Source organism: Montipora foliosa, chromosome 10, assembly GCF_036669935.1.
Source record: "Montipora foliosa isolate CH-2021 chromosome 10, ASM3666993v2, whole genome shotgun sequence".
NCBI lineage: Eukaryota > Metazoa > Cnidaria > Anthozoa > Scleractinia > Acroporidae > Montipora > Montipora foliosa.
Genome location: NC_090878.1, coordinates 10,242,811 through 10,262,810, shown reverse-complemented (window position 1 = coordinate 10,262,810; position 20,000 = coordinate 10,242,811). Strand labels below are relative to the sequence as shown.

At 39.5% G+C, this 20,000-nt stretch overlaps 2 protein-coding genes across 2 annotated transcripts in view; one reads left to right on the top strand and one right to left on the bottom strand.

Annotated features, from left to right (window-relative positions):
* The window catches only part of LOC137973326 (galanin receptor type 1-like), a 1,907-nt gene extending 126 nt beyond the window's left edge, over positions 1-1,781 (top strand). The window contains exon 1 of the mRNA XM_068820116.1: positions 1-1,781. This exon is cut by the window's left edge and continues 126 nt beyond it. Coding sequence (XP_068676217.1) covers positions 460-1,503 — 1,044 coding nt within the window. The 5' untranslated portion in view covers positions 1-459 and the 3' untranslated portion in view covers positions 1,504-1,781.
* An 11,812-nt stretch (positions 1,782-13,593) lies between these two features.
* Positions 13,594-16,549, bottom strand: LOC137973251 (galanin receptor type 1-like). Its single transcript, XM_068820026.1, has one exon. The coding sequence runs from the start codon at positions 15,954-15,956 to the stop codon at positions 14,919-14,921; it is 1,038 nt and encodes a 345-aa protein (XP_068676127.1). The 5' UTR covers positions 15,957-16,549; the 3' UTR covers positions 13,594-14,918.
* Positions 16,550-20,000: the final 3,451 nt, after the last annotated feature.

Here is a 20,000-nt window from a genome sequence, read left to right as displayed (position 1 = left end):
AAACCATGGTAAAGGAATAATGAAATTGAAGGCAAAGTGCTCACGCTGGAAAGGTCATCTTAGTTGATAAATCCATTGATGTGTTTTACTTCCACACCAACGCAGCACTACAGTTGCTTTAGAAAACTAAACCCCTCAAACCCATTAATGGAAGTGGATTGCTGTTTGCCCTAAAGGACATCTGGAACAGAAAAGAATTCGTCAGCCTCTTATACAGGGTCAATTTAAACGTGATTGATTTATTGGACAAATTCCAGGTGAGCACGAATGCATAGCCAATCCTGACCACAAAGCGCAGAGACATTGGCCTTCTAGTATGATCTGTGGGCATTGTCACCAATCTCATTAAAAACCAATATTTTGTGACCTTTAAAAAGGAGTTGCTATATCATTTTGCATGTGACACTTAATGAGGAAGATCACTTAAACAAAGCCGGGAAGTTTCACGTTAATTCAACGATGGAACAAAACACGAATTTCTCTTCAACAAATGGTTCAGAATTTACCTCGAATGAACATTCGAAAATGGCTGTGGAAGAGGCTCTCCAGCTTACCTTTCAAGTGCTCATAGCTGCGTTTGGCGTCGTCGGCAACGCTCTTGTGGTCACGGTCTTAACGACGGCAAAGAAAACACAAGCAGGAGAGTTTTATTTGATGAATTTGGCCATCGCGGATCTCGGTACACTCTTACTAACATTTCCAATCGTGGCGATTAAACAAAAAGCGTTTAGCTGGCCTCTTGGAGGGTTCTTTTGTCTTTATTTATCGCCTGCAGCTGAAATGTTCCATGGGGCTTCTGTATGGTTCCTTGCAGTAATCGCCATAGAGCGTTATTGCCAAGTCGTTACAGTGAAGGTGCGTCTCAAGTGCAAAAACAAGACCTCCATGCAACGAGCAAAGGTTATTGGAGGATGCGTTTGGGTGACATCATTTTTGATCTTTTCCATTCCAATTTACTTTATTATGGATTATCACGAGAAAGTCGATGGAACTAAGGTTTGTAAGCCAAACTGGCCGTCGCCGATGAAATTCGGAAAGACTTACGTTGTAGCACTGACAGCGTTCTCTTACTTGCTCCCTCTTTCGGTAATATCTTTCACCTACTTTGTAATATCAAGAGCTTTGGCACGAAGCAATGCGTTTATTATAGCGATGAAAATGGATCAACTTCGCCAAGGAGAAAAGAAACCCTTAACGATCACAAGCTCTCGCCTGCAACAAAACAACAGAGCTAAAAGAATTTTAACTCCTCTTGTACTGGTATTCGCGTTGACGATGCTGCCCTTGAACGCTCTTCGTCTAATTACCGTTTTTGGGCCCGAAATTGTGTCGTCCAGAAATATTTACAAAATTTTATTTTTTGTAGCAGCGATTCTCGCCATACTAAATTCTTCTGTCAATCCAGTAATTTATTCTGTAGTTAGTACAGATTTTCGTCGACGTGTAAGCAATTTGTTTTCTCGTCGGAAAGGATTACCTCAGAAAACCCTGTTGGGTAACTGAATGATCATTAAGCGCCAAGATACTGGGAAATAGAGCTATGTGTATATTTTTTGCACAAATTGATAAACGTTTGACTAGAAAAACAAAATTCAAGTTTTCAGATTCAACATAAAATTATGAAAATTTAAGCAAAGAAAACAAGGTCATAAGTAGAATATTGGTGTTCCCCATTTCAATTATTTGAATGTTTAAATAAAAACGACATTTACACACACAGCTTGTACAATTGTAAAGGAAGATAAGCAATAAAAAAAATGCAGTAGCTATAAAGAAATGAAGATTTGCAAGTGTGCGGTAGCTTTCTAGCTGAAGGGCGACCCCAAAAAGAGGGAACGGTGGAATGGCAGAAAATCGCTCCAAATCCAGGCTAAAATCCGTTACGACGGAAAATCGCCCCAAATTCGAAAACCCGGAACAAAGGCGTCAAAGGATAAAGACAGAAAAATGTAAAGTCCAAAGCCACTGTTGTTTGTATGTTAATTTTTTTTTCTGGGAGGTTTTCCTTTCCGGGTCTTCGGTCTTCGATCTCTTAGTTTTCCGCACACCCATAAGCATGGTTGCGATATTGATAGTTCCCGTTAATGTTATATATTGTTCAGATTACTTGCAGCTAATTTTATATCTTTCAAGAAAGCAAGTGTAACATGCTTTATCGCTAAAATTCACTCGCAGTCTTTGATATTTAGTGTTCCTGTTAATATTACCGATATTTCCGGTTGATGTTATCTCAATATATAATTTTCGTTTACGATCTTTGCGATAAAGATAACCACAGCATGTCAATTCATCTCTGCTTGTGAGACCAAGTCAAAACTTAAGAAGCTTAGTTTAATTTCACCCGGAAGCAACAGATAAATACTGAAAGTAGATAATGGACGATTGAGTGAAAAATGTTACTTTGGAATTTACATTTTTCTGTCCGAATCCTTTGAAGGGATGTGTCTATTTTCATCTTTCCGGATTTTAGAAATTGGGCGAATTTTCCGCCGTTCCAGTATTCCGCTATCGTTCCACCGTTCCAGCTTGTTAAGATTACATTAAACTAAGAGTAGAGTGTAACGCAACTAGGTAGTGTAACGACAACAAATGAGCAAACAACAATATGGCGTAATTGAGGGGGACACAGCCCTGTGGCAGGTTTTACGCGACTTCATGATAGGTGCACAAACTAAAAGCCTCACTTTTTCCCCCACTAACGTGGGAATAGAACAAGAGTATTGGCAGAGCCTTTGTTATCTCCCCAGCACAGCAGAGGCTGGGTCTTGCCCTCTAGGGGTGTCATGTTCCATTAACTGCGTTTTACCAGCCGGTAAAAGCATTATTTAATTTAAGTTGATATCGCAAAACATTTGCAAATGAGTTAGAGTAATAAGGCACAGTTTCGCAAATCCTTGACGCTAAAAACTTTAGGGGAGGCTGAGATGCCAACATTCGCTGATATTCTCGGCAGCAGGATGCATTGATTTGAATCGAGCGGTTTTAATTCGAATTTCGTTTTCAAAGATAGACAAGATAGCTGCCCGTCACCTTCATAAAAGGACCATCAGTTCGCCTTGTGCAATTTCTAAACGTAGAAAGGTTAACCTTCAGTGAAAGTGTCGCATATTCAAAAGACAAGAAAATGTTCCACAAGCCTGCCTTATCGATAATTGAGTGATATGACTTTGACCTCGTAGGAGATACGGTACTTGCACACAGCCTTTGCGGAATAACATCACAAAGCCCCGAGATTTGCAAGAGTTGTGTAATTGCTGCCCTTTCTGTATATCGTATCTTTAATATCGTGACTGGCATGCTAAAAATACTATTCTGTTTTGAAGAGCGAACGATCCTTAATTGAAATCTTTCAGATCATAAACTCCGTACCCGGCATTAATTGCTAGCGAAAAAAGTGCATCCGACAGGTTAAACAAAAGCTAAAAAATATATAACCGGATGCAGGTTAGGAAGAGAGGCATCTTGTCACAGAAAGGAAACGATAAATCACGAAGGGAAAAATGCAAGATGGAATTCGACCAGTCATAGCGGAAAAGACCGGTGAATAATGAACGAACTTCCACGAAAATGATCAAGCAAACAATATTAAGGTAGCAAACCAAAACTGGCTGAATACAAAATGAATAATTATGATTCTATCCACTTTGAATGATAACTTCGTAATCATTATTTGTTTTTCTCGATTGGGTTTCAGGTGGAAATGTTCTCAATTTCACATTAAAGGAGGAATATGAAAATTTTCAAAAATTTCCAAATTCAATTTTCAACGCCGGCGATCATCACGCATGATAACGAATTGACAGTCATACGGGCGGGTCCCAGATCCTTTGATCCGAATCCAATAACAGAACAGCATTGCCAAATGGTCTGGATACCACAAGTGTTACTAATATTTTTAAAATTACAACCACACTTTACAACAAAGTGAACTTCATCTTAAACAACTCTTCAATTTTGCTACCAGCCACACTCATTTTTTATTCAATGGTTGTTTTTACGGTCAAATATATGCAGTGGTAATGGGTTCACCTTTAGCCCCAGGGCCTGTAATAGCCAATTTCTTCATGGATCATTATGAAAGGCTTTGGTTGGAAAAATACACCGGTACCCAAGTATTATATTATCGTAGATACGTAGATGACATTATTTGTTGTTTTCAAAATTATCATGATGCAGATACGTTTTTTCTATACCTTAACAAGTGCCATCGCAACATTAAGTTTACAATGGAAACAGAAACAGATGGCAAATTACCTTTTTTAGATGTATTATTATGCAAGCAGAGATCAAGTAACAATGAATGTTCTTGTATCACTTCTGTTTTTCGAAAAAAGACTTACACCGGTCTACTTACAACTTATTTCAGTTTTACTCCCTTTCAGTACAAATTAGGGTTAATTAAAACTCTCATCTACAGGGCATATAAAATTAACAACACTACCCAGAGTTTTCAAACCATATCAATACTCTAACTACTATTTTGAAAAGTAATATGTTTCCCAGTTGGTTAATTGACAAGTCCGTTCAAGAGAAGCCCCTAAACATGATGTATCCAACTGCCATTTTTACAAACTACCTTATATCGGTTTCTATAGACCAATTCGGCTAACTCAATGTTGTACCCAATTCAAATCTCTCGGGGTTAAGATTCTTTGTGCGTTGAATTTGCATGACAATGAAGCATTCACATTTAAATGATATGGAAATTCTTGGAACAAAACGTTTTTTTCCCAGAGGATTTGAATTGGGTACAACATTGAGTTAGCCGAAGTTGGTCTATTCATCTTATACCAGAAACAAAATTTCATCTATTATCAGAAAATATTGCAAGGATTTAAATGTTAAAGTAATTTTCTCTCCATTCAAACTGTGCAACATTTTTAGTCCAAAGGATTTCATTCCGGATTCTCTCAAATCACGTGTTGAATACAAATTTACTTGCGCGGGCTGTGGTTCTCGCTACGTTGGTGAAACCAACAGGCATTTCTACACACGTGTAAATGAGCACCTTTTCCGGGAAAAAATTCTCATATTTTCAAGCATCTTAGTTTTTCTAAAAATTGTCTGGATAATTTTGTTGTTTCTTGCTTCAAAATTATTGATAATGCTACTTCTCTCTATAAACTCAAAAATCAAGGAGAGCTTCCATATTGAGCGGTTGAAACCCGAACTCAACAAACAAGTTGATCACGGTCAGTTTAGCATTACACTTTTAAACGGCTTTAACCGTTACGTCAGTTGTGTTCTCTATAATATTGTTGGTTCGTTTGAATTTTACCTACTTGAAACGAACATTTCAGTCTACAAAGAATGATTGCATTGATAGTTATATATATATATATATATATATATATACGAATTATCTTGTAAAAATTTTAATGTTATACTCACTATAAATGGCTGATCTGAAGATGATGTTTGAAACATCAAAACCTGTTCCGTAAATTCAAAAGTGTGACATTGACAACAACTCCCATGTTCGCAAAAACCAACTTTGGTTTTAAGAACCCAAAAACAACTCAGATTTAGAAAACAACTAAGATGTCCCTTAAGAGCTTCCGTAGTATGTTCCTTAAGTTCTTGTTTTACGTATTTCCAGCATAAATGAAGGACAAATCCTGATCATTCGAAAATAACACGACAGGATAATAACAACAAAAAGTGAAACAAAACAAGTTGAAAAAAAAGACACCCCGACCCCGACCTCGGTTCCAGCCCCGTGTTTTGACTACTACCGTCCTCGATGAGCAACAGGGACGTCGGCCATGGCAATAAAAACGCTACAAAGCAAGAATATTATCGGTTAATTAAAAAAAAAGAAAAAAAGAATGACCGTGCTGCACGTGCCTCACGCATTTCAGTGCATTCGTGCTGCACGGCTCAGCACGAGTAATTTTTCCTTTTTTAACCAATCATATTCTTGCTTTGTGGCATTGCCGTTGCCGTTGCCGTATCTTTAGGGAGCTTTAGCAACTACAACGGCGACGGCAACGAGAACGTCACAAATTTGCATATTTAGTAGGCAAAAACAGTAGCTTTGCACGCTCTGCACGTGCATTTTTCATTTTTGTCTCTTTCTTTGCCGCCGTCTGCAAAACAACAACGTGAAATTGCCAAATTCGAGGATTTATGGACAACGTCAGCACTTGGAGATAAATTTTCATTTTCTCCTCTAAATTAAGCGCCGCTCATAACGCTTTCATTCCTGAGGGACTGCTACACCTTCGTCATATTAAAAAGCTTGGAATAGTCTCGAAGTGATTGCAATAACGCGAATTTATGTTTTTAGATGACGTTCTCGTTGCCGTTCCCGTCGTCGTTGCTAAAGCTCCCTTTTGCTTAAACTCCCTAACAAGGGCGAAATGACCAAATTCTTGGTTTTGACGACAACTTGCATTGAGTACACAACGTACCGTCCCATCTAGCTACAAGATAGTTCGCCCGTATTGTACAACGCCGTTGAATGAGATGAAATAATAACGAAATGCTTACGGTAAGTTTTACTTTTCAGTGACGAAGTCATTCGAAGTCCTATGGAAGACGCCAGCGCATGCTGTTAAATTTTAAACTATCTTTTATATTTGAACACCCCGTACCCGCCACTTTTAATTGTTAGACTCATTTGATGCAGATTTTAGACGGTCGGAACGACTTGGAGTGATGGCGAAAAAGTTTCAAAAGGCGTTCGGTTACAATCTTAAACTATGACGTTCTCGTTGTAGTCAAAGTTGCCCTACTAACAATGACGCATGAAGCTAAGATAGTTAAAGCGAAGACGACGTAAGCGAGAACGGAGACAGTCGTGAATGGGCTTAAGTGGGGTCCTTTTTGTCAAAAGGCTCGATTGCTATATGAATTTTTAACGGCCACGTCCTGGGTGCTGGAAAGGAAAAATGAAGCATGCTTGGCCATATTTGGTTCTTTGGTAGTATCGGGTAGACTTTCATTTCCCGGAATAAAATGGCAGACGACAAAAGAGCCATTGTTATGCGCCGATCAACTCGAAACTTCAACATCACCCCCCGGGCAAAGCCTGGGCATTTGAACTTTTGAAGATTGAATCGTTCAAATTCCCGCCCCCCTCGGGCCAAAATTGTGTTTAAATGCCTACCCTATCGTTGGATTTGTCTGTCATACTCTACTAAAGAACAATCGTCGTCGGCTCCTGCCGTCTTTAATTAAGACCTTTGAAGACGTTTTTAGTTAGCCAATTGCTCACAAATGCTATATCTCTTCCTTTAAACTCTTCCATCTCGTCCAAACACGTGTTTTATAGATGTTAGCGACTTCGGGGCCCGAAAAAAATTCATTTGAAACCTGACACTTCCGGTTCAATTTTCCCCACCTCACGCAGGCAAAGGTCAAATTCCCCACTCCCTGGGCAGATAGGGTAGTCAAATGCCCATGGTTTGCCCGGGAGGTGGGTGGAAGGATGTTGAAGTTGCGATTTGATCGGCGCATTATTTCGATTAGGCCTTGCTAAATTAGGTATTGTTATATTCGCTTTGTTCTTTTGTTTTATGGACATTAATTATTTCGGATCCGGTATATGAAAGACAGCCGTAGTATCTCTCACACAGTCGACTTTAACCATGATTGGTGAAATCACGTTTCCACATCCGGAACTGATACGTCTCATGATCAGGGGAAGAGTTGCTAACCATGGGTTTATTGAAATTTTAAATTCTTGAGGTTTGTTCTCGTACAATTCGTGCAGCCGTGTTCGATTTTCTTTATAGGACGAAAATCCGATACGTAGGATAATGGAACTGCTTTTTCTGTTTCCACGTGCCTAAAAACAATAGGCCTTGCGACTGTTCTGTCTTGAAAGGATTTTTTTCCTTTCACGCCGAAAGAAGGCTGGTACTAGCTGCGCACGTGTCGTAATGACTGCCTCGGTCGCCATGTTAGTTCGCAAGACAAGGTGTTCGTTTGGCGACTGTTTCCCTTTTGGCGCCGTAAATTTTACAGTGGTCCCAAGAGAAAACAAAAACAATGCTTATGCAAACTTTGGGGGGACAAACAAAGAGTATTTTGGTATTTTCAGAAGTGGGCTATTATACACATTTTTTATTCCCCACCTTCTGGAAGACGCACGGCGTGCGTCCGTGCGCGTAGGTGAAAGTGTCTGTCATTAATTACCTTCGGATAAAACCTGAACCACTCTAAAGTGTGCACGTACATCCCGGCTGTTAATGGTTGTAATAATTTAGGATGGCTTCTCAAAATACCACCATTTGTATCGTCACATTAGGCTTTTCAAGCATCTTTGCATTATTCATCAAAGAATGGTGCAGACACTTTGATTTCTTATAAGTTTTGTTCTACATACGCAATGGACATATGCGTGTGTATATATTGACAAAAGCTGCACGTCTAATTAACGTATTCTAAATCAAAATATAACTGAGCACAAACTTAGAATAGTTGGGAATGAATTTCAGAAAAGTTAAGAATGAATTTCAGGTCCGCCACAAGAAAAATAACACTGTCATTACAGGTTCTGAATTAGTACACCAAGTTATAGAATGCCATAGAAAGCGAAGTGAGCGTACTCTTTAAAAATAGAAATGTTCTCACCTTGAAAGGAACTTTTTTCCACCTTTGCGAGATTCGTGTTGGAAGTTTTTGATCGTGTGGTTGCCGCCGTAGATTTAATACTCCACGAAATATTTCCAATGAATACGGACGGCACTTGTCGCGCAAGGAATACCGCTGACAATTCACAGGCCGAATTCGTTCTTAGCAACCGGGCTTGTAGTTAATTAAGAGCAATGGCTCGGAACCAATAGCACCTGCATGCTTAACTTATTTGCCGTTCCATTCCGAGTACGAAGTTAAAATGACTAAATTTGAGATTACTTGGAAGACATGACTACCTGTCAACTGAATAAATCTCTCTTTAAACTTCAACTTAGTTCATACCAGTGTGGTTCGTGGATAATCTACATCCTACACGAATTAGAATAATCGTGAAATGATTACATTAATTAACGAGAAGTAATATTTTTAGATCAAGGATTGTAGCCGTGTCTTCGCGTTCTTACGCCAGAGTCGTATTATTAGTGAAATAAAGCTTACGGCAGGCCAACAGCAGACGTAAAGTAAAGTAAAGCAAAGCAACCATATTTAACGTCGATAACTCGTAACAGTAATTCAACCGAATTAGACGGTGCGCTCATTTTACTTCCCCATTTTCATCGGTGCTCCGTTTTAAGGTACACAGAACGGAAAGAAGTCGAAATGCGGGATGCGAACTCAGGACCTCTTGCACCAAGGTCGCGCACTTGCCGACTGTGCCATCCTTGCTCCTTTCTGCGGCGTCTGGTTGACATTTGCGTTTTTGTCAAAAATGGAAGAAACTTGTTCAAAATTAGCTCATTTCATGCAGGCTGTTAGCTCCAGATATCGAGTCATTCCTCTGACGAGCAAGAGCATTTATCGTGAGAGGATTTTCGCGGAACACACAGCACCCTGCCGTCAACCGTTTCGTGTAAACGGAATTCTTAACTCAATATATTATAAGCTCACAGTTATATCAGTCGTCGTTACGATGGTCACGAATGTTTCCTCCAATCCCTCTAATGGGTCATGGCTGGGAAAAAGCAAGGTCTCCAGTAACCTATGTCGTTCATTGCATTTTTCGTTGGTTGGTGGCAAGTTCAGAATCTTGCGCAGTGTCTTCTTTTGTCTTTCCGTGCACGTGTGAGTCTTCCTCTGCCCTTCTTCAATGCGCAGTGTCACGGTCCTCAGTCAGCTATTCTTCCATACGCATTGTCTTTCTTTGCTCTTCTTTCATGCGTAGTGTTCTCTGCTCTTTCACGCGCAGTGTTTTCTCTTGCTCCTCCTCTGATCTTCTTCCATGAGAGGCGGGTAAGGCGGAACGTTCCCCAGTGTGGATAAGGAACATGATTTGCAGTCGGATGCTTCGGTCTCAAATCCCGATCTGACCACCACGATTCTTAAATAGCCGGGGAAGAAGGGGTCTCCTTCCACTCAGTTAGGTTTCCACAACTATTTACTCAAAGAAACTGACTGACTGACTGACTGACTGACAGACAGACAGACTGATTGACTGGCTGATAGACTGACTGACTGACTGACTGACTGACTGACTGACTGACTGACTCACTCACTGACTCACTGACTCACTCACTCAACTCACTGAGCAAATCCCTGTGCCCTGTGATAATTACTTGAAATTCATTTTTAGTCTTTGAAGGTTATCTTTATATTGTTCTTACGAACACGTGGTTCACTTTAACACTGAACTGACCAATAGGGTGTCGACTTTAAAATAACCACGCCATATGATACAGAAACAACCTGGAAGAAGCTATAAGAGAGGATGATGAAAGAGAACGGATCCCACATACATGGGACTCTGATTGGCCAGTTATGATGACGTAATGAAATTTTTAAATATGCGCGGCACTGGAAACGAGAACTTAAATTAGCTTTGCGAAAATTAAAAGAGATTTAAAAAACTCTGATGGGGCATAGGAATCCGTTTCTTTCCTCATCCTCTCTTGACAGAAATGATTTTCATCGGAAAAGGCCAATTATTGGGGACTTACTCTCTAACCCGGTTTCATATCATCTTGCTCTTCAGCAAATCCAAGCAATAGGCCTTTTTGGATATATTAAAATTCAGCTTGACAGAGAGCTTTAGAGGACAAAGACCAACCTCGTTCCCATGGTTTTCTCCTACTCTTCCCAGGGGAAGAGTAGGAGAGAACCCTGGGAACGAGGTTGGACAAAGACAAAGGAAAGTGGATGATATGTAAATAATTTTCACATTCATTCCAATTCGTCCAACAAGTTGAACTTCATGGGACAGGTCGCGGGGACAAAATAACCCCCAAATTGGTGTTGCACAATTATAAAAGTACCAGCTCACACGAGGGGACATGTCGCTGCAACATTTTCACGTGTGCAGACATGTTGTGATTTTGTCCGTGCACATGTCTCCTCAGTGTGCACTAAACACGTTTTTTGTTGCAACGTGTCCCTGCTGACCCCTCGTGTCTCAGCACCTTTATGGTAGACTTTTACCTTAACTGACAAAAGAAAATTTTGTCTACCAAAAATAGACCCCGTTTTCACTCCATGGAAAGCGAGGAGGACTTTGGATTCCGGACGAGCTTATTAAAAAAAAAAAAAATTACAAGCTCTTGACTCAATGGTTAAAAAAAGGAAACCTTTTTGGTGGCTTCCAGTCGTAGAACTTCAAAACTGAGTCTTTCTCCCTTTCTCTAGAGCCTTCATAAAGATCTTCTATACGCAGCGAGTCAGCGAAAGATGATTGGGTTTTTTAACCTTTGAGCCCGCAGATTATCATATCCATACAAGATAAAAAAAGGTAAAGTTGATATACTAAACCACTTGCATTTCAGCAAAGAAAACAATCTCTAAAAATAACGGCGAATTCTTTTCTCTGAGTTGTAATCTCTTTTTATCCTTGCGATGGATGATAGTTTAAGCTAGCAAATTAACATATACTTAATCTTAAGAAAATAAATTGTATTGTTATGGATGGGTCTTAGCCTTTCAATGATTTGGAAAGATTATGGCGGCGTGACTTAGACTAATGGCGTAAAACGGTATAATGCTTTTCTGATCTAAGAATATAAAGGGCAGAAACGTGCCTGAATGGTGCCACCCACGAGGGCGAAACAAGTTTGTGCTCAGAAAGAAAACTTACGAAGAGTCTAGGAAGCATAACGTTGGAAGAAAAGAACCATACCTGGAGACTCACTGAGGAAAATTAATCGCTTATTTTTCGTTTTTGTGCACATACTTGATGTGTCTACGAACACAGGATTTACAAAAGGATTAAATCTTGCCATGGCTTACATATGAGATTCAAAGTAAGCATTCATGCATGCAGGCGCAAATCCAGGATTTTGAAATGGGGGGTGAATTTTTGTAATAATGTAATAGAACCAAAGCCTGGTTGAGGTGTTTGAGGGATAAGAAAAAAAAAAAAGAAAGAAGGGGGGCTCAGAAAAAGGGGGGTGAAAATTCACCCATTTCACCTCTCCTGGATCCGCGCCTGGCATGATTTGCCGTCACGTTCCAACTTCTTTCGTGTTTAGGCCCTATGTTTTGACAAGGAGAGATTAGATTTACTGCTTACGCTCATTCCCACAAGTCAAGTAAGGCGGTGACGCCTAAGGGCTTAAGCGTGCGTCTTTTGCTGAACAAAACTTGAGAATTCAACCAGCCAACCCTCTAATACGTGAAGGGGATGATCTAATCGGTTAATGCTTGATTTGAATTGCTTATGGCACTTTCTCTTTTCTTGCTGTGTTTACCCCATGTACAAGTAATGCAAGTAGCCGATTCATCATCATCACGTGTTGTTTCATTGGCCCTGAAAATCCCCTGTGGTCAATTAAGTATGTATTGTATTGTATTGTAACGTTCAGGTTCAGATTAGCCAAAATTTCAAGAACATACTTAGCCTGCGTAGCTGGAATTATATTAAGGTGCGGCGAAGCCGCGAGGAGAATGGGGAGGGCGCTGTGAAATATCACACAGCGCCTCTCCCCATTCTCCACGCCAACAATACCGCCAGCTACGGCTGGTGGGAGTCAGTTCAGAAGGCCTTTATTTTGATCATTTGTTGTTGTTGTTTTTTTTTTTTGTGAGTAGTGTAAATAAAGGTCAAAGAAATGTAAGACTGTAGTCTAACAGGACAGTTGACTCAAATACTTAGAGACGTTTTTTTTTAAACATTTCAAAATGCATTAATAATTCATGAGCCAAATAGCCTATCAAACGTCACGCGCATAGTCGAACTTAGTATACCTCACAACTTTAACCACATAGACCTTTTTGCAGATACGTCGTCCATTTAGATTTCTATTGTTTCGAAAGACATTATGGGATGTCCAGGAGGCAAATTAATATGTATTTGCCCCCTGGGCATCCCATAATAGCTATTTGACTTAATAGAAATCAAAATGGCCGCCGTATCTGCAAATATGTCTATGTTAAGAACGTTGTTCCGCTCAAATTTGAGCGAAAACTTTGGCCAGCACTTTACCTGGAGTATATTTTACTCTCAGCTGGATAGTGACTTTCCCACTGAATAAAGTTACAATGCTTTCGAACAATCTATAATACTAAAACCACTAAAATAAAAGACAATATCTTTTTTCCCCAAGTTGCATTCTTTCAAAAATTTGGTTTTATCAACGGAGTTGATAATGTAAATTGGCCACCTTACAGAGATTCTAAAAGCTGACGTTTCGAGCGTTAGCCCTTCGTCAGATCGAATACATGAGCGAATACATGAGTTTTCGCTCTGACGAAGGGCTAACGCTCAAAACGTCAGCTTTTAGAATCTCTGTACGGTGGCCAATTTACATTATCAACTCCGTTGATAAAACCAAATTTTTGTATACTACTTCCCCACCGACGCAGCACCAGTTTCTTTAGAAACTACCTCTTCTTGCATTCTTTCAGTTGCGTATTGTTCCTAAGAACTGCTACTTCCCCAAAGATCTCCGGAAACCTCTCAAACAGCTTACACCTTTCAACAACCGACGCAATGTCATTACTTAATTAAGTGCTTCAATCTTAACTCCCACATTGCACAATAATACTTCAGGTCTCTAGTTTCTATGATGGCACCTCTGTTTGACTTCCTCGATCATTGTAAGGATTAATGGTAGTTGATAACATTTAAAAATAAGAAGAATATTTGACCTCATGCATAGCATTGAGTTCAAAGTAACGTGTTGTTACGAATGCCACAGTCAAATGAAATAATAAATTGCTGTTTTTAATCTAAGAAGTGTTCATTGAAAATGAAAAACATGTACAATGATATACAAATGAGCAACACAGACACAAACTCCTACGTCAAAGAGGCATTTTAAAATAGACGGCATTTCGCTGAAAACTCAACAAAACATTCCATTTGATCTCCTTTAAGGTAATTTGATTAGATTAGATTTGTAGCCTCCTTGGGTAGGAAAGCACTCGTTTTCCGTCGGCCTTTAAGGTTGAGACTTGCAACAAGATCATTCTTATGAAATAAATCACCCACAAATGCATGATTATCAGGACTTACAATAACGCCATCGTTGCTAAAAGAGTGGATCTCACTGAATGGGATGCAGGATTTAAAGCGATTTAGCATTGACGATTTGGTGCCCGAAATTTTGCAATGTTCACATTTCCAAATCGAAACCTAAAAATCTCTAAAACTAACAAAACAAAGAAATGTACAAAGTGAATGCGAAGCTAACTGCCAATCCATGCAGGACAGGGGAAATTTCCTTTTCGTCCATTTCATTCATTTAACGGTTCTCAAGAATACTGTTTTCTTTTTATAGCAATTATTTCTTTTCTTTAGAAGGGTGCGAAAATAGGCAGATTGGTTTGTAATGCAACGCTGTCAGATGGAAGGAGTTACGACCACGATTTTCGTGATTTCTAACCCAAAAATGGATTATTCGCCAGCACAATTAACAGTTCCTGAATCACGCGATGATATATTTCCTGTCTACTATTCTAAATTCAACAGAAATATAAAGCATCTTCTCTTTTAGGAGGCAGTATGGTCCAGTGGTTAGGGCGCTGGGTTTGCATGCGGCTGCTCCGGGTTCAAATCCCGTTATAACTTCTGGTTTGGATTTGTTTCCGGTTGTCCCGGATTCAACTCTACCATGCTTTGTAAATAGCCAACTGGTTGCCCCCTGCCAGTTGGGGTTCTTAATATGTTTCTGTTAAGTTTGCCAATTGTTACTTTCACCTTGTTAACAGTGGAGTACCTGTAAACTAGCTTGATAGCTAAGTGTACTTTCATTTACATTTACATTCCTCCTTTTTGATTTATCCTACGTCAAAAGAGAGTAAAGTACGTCTAATAACTAACTGGGAAAACAAATGTGAGAAAACGTCTTTTAACGGCGGGGAAAAAGGTTTTTCATCCGAAAACGAAAGCTCTTACTTACTATTGAATAAATGACTGGATTAAGCGACGAGTTAAGAAGTACAAAAAGCGCCAAGGCAAACGTGACATGTTTATAGTATCCTCTTGGAACTAAAGATGGGCGGATAACCATAGTCAAACGGACAAAATTCAGGGGAAGCATTGTAATCGCGAATACCAGTACGAGTGGTGTGAGAATCTTCCTGGCTCTTTTGTTTTGACGGAGTCGAGTGCTCTGAGCTTTGATGGTGGACGAGGGTTTTTTGGCGTCTTGAGTGAACCCGTGTTGTTCCAGGGTTATAGCTTTGTTGAAGATACTGCTTCGCCTTATTGTACGAGAAACGGAGAGGTAAGTCATCGAAATGATCATGAGGGGTAATATGTAACTGAACAAGGTCAGGAAAGCTGTGTACACTATGGCTATGATCATGTTGTGATCCCAAGAAGGCCATTTTAGGCCGCACCAGGCACCTCCATTGGTAAGCCCGTGATAATCAACAACGAAGTACATCGGAAGGCAGAAGACGAAGAACGACATCATCCAGACACAAGCCACAACAATAATTGCTCTTCGTGACTCACGGAGTCGATTGACCCCAAGGGATTTAAATGTAACTAATTTGTAATATCGTTCCACAGCGATGACTGCGACGAGCCACACCGATACCCCATGTGATACCTCTGGCAAAGGATACAAATAGCGACAGACAAACTCTCCTAAAGGCCAATTGAACGGCAATCTTACCCTAAGAGCAAAGAACGGAAATGCAAAAAGCAATATGCCAACATCCGCAATGGCAAGGTTTTGTAAATAGTAATCAGCAGATTGTTTCTTCTTGCCAAGTTTTTGTAATACAGTAATTACCAAGACGTTACCGATTACTCCAAAGGATGCGATTAGAACCTCGACCGAGACGATGCCTACCACGAATGCATCCACATTGGCCACGACGGAACCGTCCATTGAAGGAGAGCTCGCGTTTGTGTCGACAAAACTGCTGTTTTCCATTTCAGTGCAACAGTGAAGAGGTTAAACACTTATTTGTCAAGTTACTCACAACAGGAAGCCGAAAACAATTTTAAAAAACCTCTGTCAATTTTGAACGGTTATTTTAAAAACAGCTGTGGTCAAGTAGAACGGAAGATCGAAGTTGCACAGACCTTCACTTCAAACAAGGGTTTGTTCGGGGGGCTGAAGTTGTTATCTTAAATGTATTAATTTTCAATTTTTGTTAACATTTGAAATGAGCGTTTAGTACGCTAAATCCTTCGACGTCACAAGGAATTTTCCAGCTCCATCTGGTTTGGCTTTGCAACGAGGTCCCATGTCCCACACAAAATAGCAAACATCGGCTTACAAACACTTGTTCAGCTGTTTTCATAGACTATTAAGGCAACAGAGTTCTTTGTTTTTGCGGAAGGGGAAATTCGTAACTGGTGAAACTCTATACCGAGTTAATTCGATATTTACTCGTCATCCCAGGAGAACTTTGAACTTGTTACCCTCATCTCAATGCTATTTAACACATTTTGAGAATTAACGATTTTTGTTGGGAACATAATGATCCGTTTATCACAAAGACCGAAGCTAATAAAGTAGTTATTCCATGATATATTATTTATATAATTGTAAATCGTTACTTAAATTAACAACATCGTAACTGACGGACGCGACAGAAGTAGAATGAAGGATGGCGCTCACATACGACACGGAAACTAAGCATAACATGGAGAGACCATCCCCCGTACGAGATCAATGGTTCCGACATTTTCAAAGAGATTTATTTCGGATCGCACGAGTGACCATTCTCACGTGACACTTATAATTGGATGGGAAAGTCTTGATTCGCGGGTTAATCCGCAATTTTACAAAACGTCGGTCTCTGAGAACCCAATGAGCAAATTAAGCCAAAAGCCTTTGAGAGACATTTCTAGGTTCCTTGTAATGCATAAAGACTGTCTAAAGAGATGTTCCTATCACCTAGAAAAATATGATCTTTTCGGATATCTCAGCAGAAAATTTAAGTGTCCGAAAATTTAGGGAGTGATATCTCCTTTTCAGGAATTGCTAGCTAGACGTTACCTTCTAAGAACTTCCAACTGAACCATTTTCTCATCCGAAACCGCTATAGGTGACGTTTTTAAGTGCCAAAAATTGCAAAAATACCCCTTCCGAAAACGCAAGGAACTACTTTTTCTTGGTTGCGAATCTTTCAGGCGATGTTTTGGTAAAGAAATCTGTAGCTGTTTGGCAAAGTAGAATCGAAATTCGTAGCACAGTTTGACTCTCCCGAACACATATTTTACCGAAGATTATCGTTGGGGAAAATGGGCCTCCGTGATCAGTGGTGATTTCATCTGCTGGCCAATTACTCTCACCAATTGGTCACTAATTCGAGATTCCGCAAAAAGTGGTTTCGATCTAGTTTCACTGAGTCAGGCTCTTCTTTTGATGACTAAATCAAGGGTGGAACTTGACTCCACCATACGACCAGAGCATCTTTGAAGCACAACGACTTAATATCTTGGGTGGCACTCAACCGAATAATCTGAATGCCAGAGCAAACTCATCTCGTTCGCAGAGTACGCGAAGCGACCCCCTATTTTTCTATATTGTTACATTTTTGAATTAACTGGATTATTTTCTTATATGAAATTTGCAACGCGTAAACCGTGCAAAATTCTGCTCCCGCTGGAGTATTTCTCGAGGGTTTCGATATTATTTACTGTCTTGGATCATAGAAGAGTGAAAAACATCTAATTTAAGATTTTAAAAAAAGTTTTGCAAAACTGATATATTCTCCCTATGGTGCCAAAACAAAGACGAACAAAATAATTGGGAGAATACGGACTTTGACAAAATGGCTTCATAGCTTTCTCCTAAATCGTGATTGGGGCTCTCCTGTCCCAAAGGCCCACACTGTGGTAAACTGTGGCTCCGTCTAACACTTTGTGATAAAACTTGGAAAAATACTATTGATAATAATTATAATCCTTTCGTTTACTCGCAAACTAATAAACTAAACTAAGATCCACGCCGTATCTCGAGACAACGATTGTACATTTTTTAATGTGACGTTTCGCAAGAATGCTAGAACGTTCGCCCTTAATAGCGTATGCTGGTATGGAAGTGAAGTTTAGACAAACAACTCAGATAGCCAATAGTTGAAACTTCAGAGTTTATTCACCTATTGCATCGATTCCACTAACCCTCCCCCGCAACAAATTCCTGGTATGGCCTGAAAACATTCGTCGTATAATCTACACAATTGAGTTAGAGAGGATGAAAAGACTCGCCCCGTTTTTTAAACTCCAATACACCAAATGTTTAAGTGGAGGAGGGATACATCTTCGAACTGACAATATCTTCGCAGGAAACAATCCTTCGACTCGGCTTTCAATTAGGAAATAAACCCCGGACCAATGTCCTCTTGTCTGTGAACTGTACATACGAAAAAAAAAAACAATGATCCGATAATTCGTCATCTAGGATCGTCTTTCCTCCAGGTAAACATTTTTTCAGTGTTGTGCATAAGCTTTCCTCACCGTCTCCCCATTCCATACGGGATAAACAAGCTCAAGCCCTCTAAAAACACAATTTTCCACAAGCAACTAAAAATATGGCATGAGCGACTCATTGTTAAAGAACACTACAAGGAAAAAAATAACTAGCCAAAGATCGGATCTTATTCTCCGAGCTGAAATTGACCCAATATCTTATTGGGAATCTGTCACGTTACTATATATAGTTAACGAATGAAGATCAGTTGTAGGTTGGCAATAATCTTCCACTGACCCCGACGTTCTAGGGAAGGGGATCACAACAATAATATTAAAAATCAACTCCGACAAAACAATAACACACTCTTTCCGTTTTCATAAGAACGTCTAACTTTTAAGCTACGGTTCGATTCATAGTCTTAACTTGAAAGCTCATCAGTGTTAAGTTATTATTTTTGCGCTTTCAGCCTACAAACGCTTTTAAGAAGCTTTCATTATATTGGGTTAATACGAATGATAATCGTGACAAAAGTAGTACTATCACTGGTAAAAAAAATACATAGGAAATTGAAGACTTTTAATTAAATCGACTCAACTCAAGATCTGGGTTGATTCTCATTTTGTTAAAATTGTCTTTTATCGCGGCTAAAGAACGGAATTCAAAGAGAATACTTGCGAGAGAATTCCAGACGAAAAAAAAAAAAGTAATACATAAGCCAGCATTACGCAGAATTCTAGATGGCCCGCCTGGGCAAACGAAGATAACTTTAAATGATGAAAATTAATCATCATAAAGATATCACGGCGAGACGTGACGCAATTAACAAAGAGTCAACGTTAAATAAATATCAACATGGCAAATGGCCGGTAAACTATATGCCTATATCATGCTTGTTAATAGCATTAGCATAAAAGCAAGAAAATCCTCTTAGTCTAACTCGTCCCACGTTTAGGAAGAAATGAGCTTATATCAAACAGGTTTCTTACATTTTTGGCAAAACGCAAATTTCAGTGTAACCGTTCGCCGAAAACGCGATTCTAAATTTATCTTATATCATGACATGTCATTGAGGCTGGATGCTTTAATATCAGAATTCGCAAGACCATGCTTTGAGAATTACGATAGACACAAAAGTTGAACTAGTTATAAAATTCGGAGACATACTTGACGCCTGACGTGTATAACTAATGCAAATTGTGATTTGAAGTGAAATATGACTATAAAAACGAAGAGAGAGAAAAAAGACAAAAAGCATTCTTAATTTCGAATTCTATGCAACTGTCTCTTTGCAGTTAGCTTTTAATTGATTGTCTTAGTGGGAAGGCCATAAAGGTAAAAAAAAATGCATTTGAAGATGCAAAATTTATTTCGACCTGCCGAGAAATGGCAATTGAAAAATTTAATAATCCCCAAATATAATACATAAAAACACTTTGGATGGTTAACCCCGACATTAACGAGCCATTTAGAACTGAGTTGGATCTTCCGCAGCTCCTCACATTCTTCATTACTTCCATTAGCAAAGACGTTCCCTAGAAAGGGCAATTAGGG